General features: G+C 55.3%; 4 protein-coding genes and 1 non-coding gene across 5 annotated transcripts; 1 reads left to right on the top strand and 4 right to left on the bottom strand.

The window, feature by feature from the left end:
* Window positions 1–2,482: 2,482 nt before the first annotated feature.
* K437DRAFT_221411 (oxidoreductase) lies at window positions 2,483–3,521 on the top strand (the record flags this gene model as incomplete). Its single annotated transcript, XM_013389425.1, has 3 exons — window positions 2,483–2,576; window positions 2,649–3,406; window positions 3,507–3,521. 3 exons carry the CDS (start codon window positions 2,483–2,485, stop codon window positions 3,519–3,521), a joined length of 867 nt encoding a protein of 288 aa, XP_013244879.1.
* A 140-nt stretch (window positions 3,522–3,661) lies between these two features.
* On the bottom strand, window positions 3,662–6,135 carry K437DRAFT_272876 (glycosyltransferase family 22 protein). Its single transcript, XM_013389424.1, has 7 exons — window positions 5,872–6,135; window positions 5,674–5,808; window positions 5,539–5,604; window positions 5,279–5,466; window positions 4,714–5,215; window positions 4,505–4,650; window positions 3,662–4,432 (listed from the first exon to the last, which is right to left on the bottom strand). The coding sequence occupies exons 1-7, from the start codon at window positions 5,993–5,995 to the stop codon at window positions 3,803–3,805; spliced, it is 1,791 nt and encodes a 596-aa protein (XP_013244878.1). The 5' UTR covers window positions 5,996–6,135; the 3' UTR covers window positions 3,662–3,802.
* A 110-nt stretch (window positions 6,136–6,245) lies between these two features.
* On the bottom strand, window positions 6,246–6,347 carry K437DRAFT_t14. Its single transcript has one exon. It is a non-coding gene; the product is annotated as a tRNA-Asp (tRNA).
* Window positions 6,348–6,636: 289 nt separating this feature from the next.
* Window positions 6,637–8,755, bottom strand: K437DRAFT_254773 (nucleotide-binding domain-containing protein). The gene is made up of 3 exons (XM_013389423.1): window positions 8,480–8,755; window positions 8,286–8,398; window positions 6,637–8,188 (listed from the first exon to the last, which is right to left on the bottom strand). Exons 1-3 carry the CDS (start codon window positions 8,550–8,552, stop codon window positions 6,935–6,937), a joined length of 1,440 nt encoding a protein of 479 aa, XP_013244877.1. The 5' UTR covers window positions 8,553–8,755; the 3' UTR covers window positions 6,637–6,934.
* Window positions 8,672–9,627, bottom strand: K437DRAFT_46667 (uncharacterized protein). The gene has a single exon (XM_013389360.1). It carries the CDS (start codon window positions 9,515–9,517, stop codon window positions 8,948–8,950), a length of 570 nt encoding a protein of 189 aa, XP_013244814.1. The 5' UTR covers window positions 9,518–9,627; the 3' UTR covers window positions 8,672–8,947.
* Window positions 9,628–9,629: the final 2 nt, after the last annotated feature.

The following is a 9,629-nucleotide window of genomic DNA, read 5'->3' as shown; positions in this document are numbered from 1 at the left end:
GGCCGTCGTATGCTTGAAGAGGAAGAGCCCCTTTTCTGCTCTCCTCGACGCACCGCTCGCAGCTCCCTTTCGCACGATCGCGACAGAGCAGCCAGCCGGCTGGCTTCTCATCTTGTCGCGCCCCACTGAGAGACACTGCTGCTGCTGCTCACTCCACACGAAGCAGAAACAAGCATGCACATGGAAGGACGTCTGCCTAGCAGATACTCCACGCTGCTTCCTTTCCTACGTACTACGGACTTTATCACCCTTGCACACCATTTGTGTTCTTTCCCTGCACTTTCGAGCTGCTTGATAATCGTATATTTCCACGCATGCCTCTCTGTGTAAAATCATCTCGATGCAAGTACCGACAGGGTCCTGCGCACCATTCACTATGCAGGCAGACGGCGGCTCAGAGCTGGCTGATGCATGATTAAGACAGGCGAAAGTGATAACGAGAGGAATTGCATTTATCTGGATGGAAGGAGGTAAGCAAGCACGTTTGCACTACTATGGAGCATACTGCCTGGCCGCCTTGGCTCTTCTGCCAAGCGGACTTGCACCCTGTCCACCCGATTTTTCGACTCGTGGTGCCTGCTCCGCTTCATATTACACGGTTGCAGGCCCTATTCTCGACATGCGCGTTGCTACATGGACCCGTCAAATCGCACCGCTGCATCGACATGCGGGCGTATGGGACCTGCAGCGATGTGGTTAAAATGCGGCGTAGGTGCTCCCAGGCGCAGAGATGAGGGTGCAAGTTGGTGGGTAGTGCCTTTTGCAGCAGAGCATGATGGTTCCGTGCTGACGACGATCTCTGTTGCTCCATGTGGTGCAGCTACAAAGCAGCCCATGGCGTAGATCATTGATGGTCAGGAGCGCCTGCGATCTTTTGCGCCAGCCATGCCAGCGCTGAGACCGCTGGGGGAGTTGAGACTTGTGGCAAAATCAAAGCGGCCTGTCTGAAGGACAAAGGGAGGCGAAGCACCCCGGCGAACGCCTGATGACGGGGTGCTAGTGTCACGCGCACGCGATTGACTATTTTTGCGTCGCGAGAGATGGAAGCGCAGCCGGTCACTTGCCCACTGTTCCGATTTCAGATGAGCCCATGGAGGGTACATGTATCGCCGTGCAGATCCAAGACCTCTGCAGCACCACGGGCTGCAGAGGCCCTCGAAGCGCATGCAATGCTCTACTATCCATCCAGGCCGGCGAGAATACACTCCACAATAATGACCGCGAAAGCGTTGCTTCAAGACCTCCGGCGCTGCCCAGTTACGGGAGGAGACAACCGGCGATCGTGCACTGCAGAGCCATCAGGGCGCGACCAGTAGCATCACTTACCATATTCTCGCGCCCATTGTTCGACGTGGCCGCCTGCTAGTTATGTACATGGATGTGAGCGCTGGGCGGCTGTGGCGACTCTTGGGAGTTACAGTGCGGAATGGAAATAGAATGGTCGAGATTCAATTGCGGACTTGTGCGCACGAGCCATCCACCCTTCCCTTTCACAACTCGATTGTGGGACAGGGGCACGAGGACGCACGAGTTCTATTTCGCTCTCCCCACAGATATCAAGCGGTTGTCACACTGGCTGGCTCGGGGTGGACCATGCGTACTTGACTGTACATTGCAGTCGCCGCATCAGCTGGTCGTCCCAGTGTATGATGTAATCTGTTAGCTGGCCACTCTGGAGGGGAAGACTCTTCATATGTCTATTATTGCGAGCATGAGCGGTCAGAGTAGACCAATGGACAGGGGTGCAGCGGTGCAGAGGCATTCTATGAAGGCAGGCAGGGATAATGGCTAGATCCGTTCAAGTTGGGGGAGCGTGGGGCGGGGTCCATGTCCCGGCAGCGCAGAATGCATCGTCAGGTGTTCCCCTTTCCCCCCTTCATAACACTGTGTGGGGTTGGAAAGCTTACGCAGACGCAGATTCGCAAGGGAGGAGCGGCGACGAGACAGAGATGGCATCACTACAGTGGCTTTGCTGCTATTTCTGACAACCGCCGTCGGCCGACGAGGAGCCGAAAGGTCGACATTCCATTTAAGTAGATTGTCCCCTCTCAGCAGCAGGAAGACCTTTGTTGGAATCGCTACCATCGGTTCATTGCCTTCCAACAGCATCCTATCCGCTTCTCGTACATCGTACCCGCTACAGAACGCTCGCCCTCCTTCCTCCTCCTACAAGCTTTATTCCAACATGTCACCCAGCGCAGCCGACTCCTCCGTCCAGCACGTCTCTCACCGTCTCGCACAGGGCCTCGCCATGACGACACCCCTCGGCGAGCGCCGCAGCAGCTCCTTTAGCATTGAGGAGCCTATATCTTTATCGAGTAGGCCCGCGAGCGCGTATGGAAACAGGCGCCAGTCCTTCACACCCTACGGCCAGAGCAATGGCGCCGGTGGTGAGCCACAGCTGCCGCCCATCGGCCAGCCGAGGGATAACCGCCGCACCACCAGCTTTGTCGAGGACTGTGACAATACTGAGAGCGTCTCCATGCTCCGCACCCCGCAAGAAGTCGTCACGAGCGGCATCTCCAACGAGCCTGAGATCTTTACCCTATTCTCCATGCGTGGAAGGAGCGCTATTGGTGAGGTTGTCTCATTATGCGCTTTCCTTTTCCTTTAATTGACATGCACTTCCATCATTTGGGTGCATACAGTCACCGGAGGCGCCCGAGGTCTCGGTATCACCCTCGCCTCGGCTCTCGTCGAAGCCGGTGCGGACGTGTACTGCTGTGACATTCTGCCCGAGCCATCGCCCGAGGAGTGGAAGGCGTTGCAGAACAAAGCGGCCAACCTCAAGGTGCGCGTGCAGTACAGGCAGATGGACATTACCAACGCCGAGCAGACCGCCGACGTGTTCGCCTCGATCGAGGAGGAAATCCAACACAACGCCTCTGAGGGTAAGATCAAGCTGCTGCGTGCCGTCATTGCCTGCGCCGCCACGCAGCAAGAGGTCCCCGCAATCGACTACCTGGTCGAGGACTTTGAGCGCATGATGCGCATCAACGTCACTGGCACCTTCATTACGTGCCAGGCGGCCGCACGCAACATGAGCCGGCATGGCAAGGGTGGTAGCATCGTCGTCATCGGCAGCATGTCGGGCCGTGTGGCCAACCGCGGGATCGCTTGCTCGGCGTACAACGCGACAAAGGCGGCCGTTAACCAGCTGACGCGCAATCTCGCGTGCGAGTGGGCTGCCGACAAGATCAGGGTCAACAGCATCAGCCCCGGATACATCCATACGGCCATGCTCAACTCGCTGCTCAAGGCGAATCCGCAGCTGCTGGGCCTCATGCAGAGCGGCAACCCCATGCACCGCGTCGCCAAGCCGCATGAGTTCAAGGGCGCCGCCGTCTTTCTCGCCAGCGACGCCAGCTCGTTCACCACGGGCACCGACCTGCTCATAGACGGAGGCGTGAGTACCCCACTCTCCTTTGTACATCAAATGCTGCTGCACTCAGGGTGCGCTCACAGCTGACACTCAATCACTCTTGCTTACCCTTCTTACCCTGCAGCACTGCGCGTGGTAAGGCGTTCGTGCGTGCACGCACGCTCGCAACGGGTTCTTCGCGGCAACCTCCCTGCATCAGTTTAAAGAGGATCCACGCCTTGCCTCGAGTTAGATTGTCGGTCATAAACGATCCAATGGTCTCCCTTTCCCGCAGTCGGCCTCCTTTCATTTCTCGTTACTATGCATCGCAGTGTACATATCGTCACAACAATATGGCATCATCGATTTTCCCTGCATATAGGCTTTGCGCGAAGACGCGCTCAGGCGAGGAATGGATTCTTGTTCGTACTGTCCAGAACGTCAACTACCCAGATCCTCTGCAGGCAAGAGCCCGCTGGGTGTGCGCGTCACGCGAAAAATCTCGACATGCATTTCTGGCCACCACGACGCAGCGCGCCTCCACCTCTGTATCAACTGCGGCAGGTGGTCCAGGTCCAAGTGCGGGCCGACGGAGTGCACGAGTTGCATGCTGAAATTCGCGCCGTGTGTACCAGGCTGCTCTGCCTGCAGCGCGAGGTCATCCCACGACGGCGCGAGGACGAGGTGCGTCTGTCGCAGTCCTTTCTGCGCATCCTCCTGCACTTTGTGGTCGACGAGCGCCGCTAACTCGTGCAACTCCTCCCCAGGGGGGTCGTACAGAGTCACCGTGACTGCAGGGCCGTCGCGGGCGGTACCGAACCCATACATGCAGCCCGCGCGTGTAGAGACGACCTGGTGCGCGGGCGGCATGAACAGCTTCCATGACCATACGTGCACGGATACCGCTGTGTCGCCAGGCCGGGCATAAATCAAGCGTTGGCCGTGCGGACGGCCAGCCTGAACAGCCCGCACTGCGTCGTTGATTTGCAGAAGGGACGGCGTCACGCCTGCCTGATGCAAAAAGCCAAAGAGCGCGACCATTGCAATGCTTTGCAGGATGTGCAGACGGATCTGCAAGCGTGAAGGATGTGAAGATGAGCACGCAGTGCACCTTGCTTCATGTTTAGGCCTAGAATTTCTCACCAGCCACTTGCGCCATCGCCTGTTGTTCTGCGCTTGAGTTGCAAAGATCAAGGTGACAGGGGTGATTAAAGCGAGCAAGAATCGCGGCTCTTGGTGAGGCTGAATTGATAGTAGCGCTAATCCGCAGACAATCGTCGCGAGGCACACTAGCAGGCTCGAACGTTTGTAAGCAACGCCTCATCCACTAACATGGTCAAGGATGGACTCACGCGGCTGTAGCGGCGCCATGCTGGCCGACTTCTGCCTTGCGAACGGCCGTGGCGTCAACATCATGAAAAGGAAGCAGCCATATGCTGGGACCCCGAGCAGCATGGGCGCATTCACCAACACATGCAACCAGCGAGGATGTATACCGTGCCTTGCCAGATTTTGCGCTTGCAAGTTGTAGCTGAAAGCATTGACCGGGGTGATTACAGGCGGCCAAAGCTCTCTCCTCCGAAAGTGAATCGTGTCGAAAAGGATGTGCGCTGCGCTGACGATTGCGAAACCCGCGGCTGCTGGTAGGGCGGCGGGGACAAGTGAGGCAGTACGGAATGAGCCACGCATTGTGCCCGCTATGTAGAGGTACAGGAGGCCGCATGGCAGAGCGAAAATGGCGAACGTGAACCGAGCGAAGAAGCCAAAAGCAAAGCAGGCACCAAGGGAGAAGCTGCGAATTGCCCAATGGGTCCACAGCGCTGCGCGTAGCGATGACTTGGAACTGGTGTAATACTGCCAGACCAAAACTATGGTCACCCATGAGAATACTTTCACGGTGCTCTCAATCTGACTCACCAGCTGGTCGGGTAGCTCACTGAGACTGTCCACGCAGCAGAATGCCGCGGTTAAAAGTACGGCTTCAATGCTGTTTGTAAACGGCCTGGCCATGAAGACGACTCCGGCGTGCGAAGTGCTGAGCAGCAGACGCACCGTGCTACGGTACGCTTTATCATGCTTGCGACAAAGCCACCGTACCATCCAGTCTGTATTCAACAAAAAATGACAGTAGGCCAATGTGAGCGACGGTTGCTCGAATGGCACGCAATACAACTTGCCATTGAGGAAGGAGTACACCACGAATGTGCCCCGCTGAACCAAGAAGAGGTCTCTTGCTGATGGACCTATTGTTCAAAGGGGGAGCAATGAATGGCAACGCTCGCAGCTGCCGATCGCCGATGTCTGTGTCTTACCGAACCCGAGATGAGATCGCAAGTAGGTCAGACCGATGAAGGGTGCATTGAAAAAAGAAATGCTTGCGACTGAGCGGCATGGAAGTGCTATCTCAAACTCCCAGGGAAGCACAGTCGGGATGCCTGCGTATTGCACTGTCTCCTCGAGAATGTCAGAGAGGTGTCCAAGAAAAAAGGAAATTGCGCTTGCAGACATACACGCAAGATACTCTCCACTCTGGTGCCATTCGTCGGGATGAATATAAGCATATCCAAGGAGTGCGACGGCTACTCTTGGCAGCAAGAGCAACGACAGTCGCACTTTGCTTGAAACCCCCATCATCGATAGTAGCACATTGGGCCGAGCTTGGCTAGCGTTCGGCCTTGATGTCGACCGCCTGGCTTCCAGAAATCGCGCGGGCGATTGTTTGAGTATGGATTTCAGGCCATTTTCAGCGAAACATGTGCGCTTCTAGTTGCCTAGGTCCTCGATCGTCTATGCGTAAACAAGATTTTCAAAAACTGTAGAAGTATGGAGGCCCCGAACGGCTTTCTGATTTCGGTAAAAGATGCAAAAGGGGGCAAAAAAGAAACTCTCTCGCCGGGAATCGAACCCGGGTCTCACCCGTCACTGTAACCCCACAGTGCAGGCACATGATGACAGGGGTGCGTCATGGCCACTAAACTACGAAAGAACTTGTTGTATTCCCATATTATATGCGAAATATGAATCGAACGAAAGGTTGTTTCAGGCAAACAAAATGCCTGAATTGCTGGATAAGATAGTGAGATATGATGTTGGGAGTAACACGCATCGAGCCATGATTAATGCTGCGCTGCCTGCATTTCAGCACCATGCCCACCCTCATGTTCGTCTATACGGTCTGATTCAGCCGTCATCTGCTCCCTTCGCAACGACGCCAACAGCATGGCCTGTGCCCGAAATCTGGTTTAACCTTCCAAGACTTTCAGCAGAAAACTGATGTTTGTTTTGTCGAGCGCCTACATTAGTATGGAAGTGTAACAGTATAGAACAATTGCATTATAAGACTCTTGATCGGAGTCAGTCTTTTGTGGCGCGCATCGCAGCGCCCACTTGGATGATGTCGCACACTTTGTGGCTCGCATCTGCCGGTGCAGCCAAAGGCGCCACACTCATCGCTTCGCTGGACGTCGAACTCGCATGCTTGCGCGACTCTCCATCGTGTCCATTTGCGAATCCGCCAATCCTTGTCGCGCTGGCAGCATCATCAATCGGGCTTGGCGGCCCGGTGGCAGATATCTATGTGCTGGCGATGGTGCTGAGTATAGCGATCGAGTCTGCCAGCGAAGACTTCGCGAGACTCTTCTTCACGAGCATCGCAACTTGGTGAGCGACGCCCCACGAAGCTTGATAGCCTGCCGGGCCAATTCCATATGCATGTACCACCTTGACGTTGGATGACGATGGTGCGCTGCGCTCAGATTTGATGGGGACCTCATCCATCTCGACGCGAACGCCGGCCTTGCGTGCCGGCCGGAGACCAACGTGTGAGCTGACGACCTCAAGCCTCTTCCATGCTGAAGGATCGGCACAGATTGCTCTGATTTCTTGCATCTCCACTTCGCGTCGTTCGTCCTCCATCATAGGCTGCCCATCGCTGTGTCGGTATTCTTCCGGTGGCCGCAATAGCAGATCCGGGCAAAGCTGTATTGCATTCTGTAGAATGGTTTGCGAAAGTTGTTCATTGACCTGGGTGTCATACGAGCCTTCCTCGTACGAGCCGCCCAGAATGACAAAGCCGGACTGCGCCCGAGGGATCACATAGCTGACGGGCACTTCTGGAAATGCCTTTTCTTCTGCGGTCGGTTCAATATCGCTTTTTGGGCCCGCTTCCCTTTTGTTCCCATTCACTGTGTGAGAAAAAAATGGTACACTCTCTGATGCCGAAGGAGTGTTGGTCAAGGCACCCATCTTGCATTGAGGAAGGGTGCGGAACCTAGGCGCATGAACGACGACAACTTGGCCCGCAATTGGGTACATTGCCAAGTCGCGTACGTCTGCGAGCTTGGCGGCGCCTAGCCCAGATGCATTGACAATGACCGATGCTTCTGGAAATCGCCGCGAAAGTTCGGCGAGCGATGAAAGCTCGGGAACACGCTGAAAGGAAACCGGCACCAGCTGTGGACTGCCATTGCAGCTGATTGAAGGAACTTGGCTCTCTAGGTCGTCGAGGAATGGACTTGTTGGCACGATGCTTGAGGCTGGGTCCAATAGCTCTGACACGAGCCACTTCGTATAAGACGGTACGTTGATGCAGTGCGACTTGAAGGTAGCCCGTAGGAACCCTTTCTCTTGTAGTGGCTCCAGTCGAAAGTGGGGCGTGACATGCTTGAACCACGCTGGATCCTGTACTCGATTCTGCTCAAATGGAAGCAATGCTATCGTGTCCGTCGGAAGATGCTTTTCGAGTTCTGTCCATGTTTCAAAGGTGATTTGATCGTACCGTTGCTGCTCGAAATTAGAATGGGAAGCGAATGAGCACCAGTTGGCGCCCTATCAATTGCACCGCCGCAATACAAATCCAATGTTCGACTACCATCAGCTGGGGTCCGTGTACTTTGTCCATGACGATAGCAACTGAGGTGCTCACCGCCCAGGGGCTCGCAAAAGCTGGGGAGTCTGCATCTTCGGGCAGATCACGGGCAGCGATTGTCACTTGGTATCCTCGCCGCTGCAGAACATGCGCAGATGTCAGGCCGATCACTGGAAGCCAACAGAATGGACACAAATATCAGCCGCGTGTCCGGTGACCGGGACATTCCACTGTAACTCTCATGAACGTACCTCCGGCTCCTAACACGACGATATGTTGTGCCTGCGCATGCGTATTCGCAGTTGGTATACTAGCGGTCGCCATCGTTGTGGTGCGGAGTTATCTCAAGTTCGCACGACCTTGCGCCTCATTACATGAAGTAGCAATCAACTCACCAGCACTGGCAGTATCGTTCGTTGCCGTGATCAGGTGTCAGGATGTAGCTGGGAAGATATACTATTAATCATGAGCGAGGGGGTTTGGAAAACTTTCACACGGGCAGCATTTACATGTCACGGATCCCAATGCTGTGAGCTGTTTGTGACTGCTCAAGAGACTTTGGGGTTAGCGTTTAGTCTGTTTCAGCATTGTATAATGAGGCTCCGCGGCCGACAAGAGACGGGGCGCAGTCTAGACCCAGAGCGTTCCAGTCACCTCCAGGATCCAATAGGCGACAACCCACGAGAACGAGGCGCAAATCGCAATCACGCATACATACATCATACACAATCGCAATCAGCAAGCACGCCAGCACGCTGCACTATGCCATGATGATGGCAAGAGACTGTAGAGACCAGAGTACATAGGATGGGTATGTAGGCGATAGTCTGCAGTCTGCACAAACCAGGTGCAGACTTCAAGAAATCCTGGTTGATCAGATCGCCTTTGATGACATTCTTTCCAGTTTGACTGTCAACAAATGGTCGACATGGCCGGGCAAGTGAATGTTGATTGCTTCCTTTCGGCGACGGCGGCCGATAAGAACCTGGAGAAAGAGGTCCGAAAGCGCCATCCCGGTGAATTTGCCCGCTTCGCCGTCGGCGAACTTTGATGGGACACCCTTTTCCCGTTGATCGTGCCAGATTTCCAGAAATCTCACGCAATCGGTGAGGCGCAGGCAAAGATTTATGCAGATTGGGGACGCTAGCCGGTGGCGGCTGGATAAGATTATGGGCGCTGGACGTTGGGCGAGACTGAGCCGCTGGGAGGCTGCGAGGATTCAGAAAAGGCGAAGACACGGAAAGTGGCCGAAGGTTGCATTTGCTGGGTGTCCGGGCCTCGTGCGGCATTCCGTTGTCTGCATTTCTTGCATAGCTGGCGCCTTCTGGCCGGTCTGGCGCAGGCAGGCTCTCCTTGATAAAGCTGCCCCTCAGTCATTCTATCTATGATTCTAAGATTTAC

Source organism: Tilletiaria anomala (assembly GCF_000711695.1).
Source record: "Tilletiaria anomala UBC 951 chromosome Unknown K437scaffold_15, whole genome shotgun sequence".
NCBI lineage: Eukaryota > Fungi > Basidiomycota > Exobasidiomycetes > Georgefischeriales > Tilletiariaceae > Tilletiaria > Tilletiaria anomala.
This window is presented reverse-complemented; position numbering and strand designations above follow the sequence as displayed.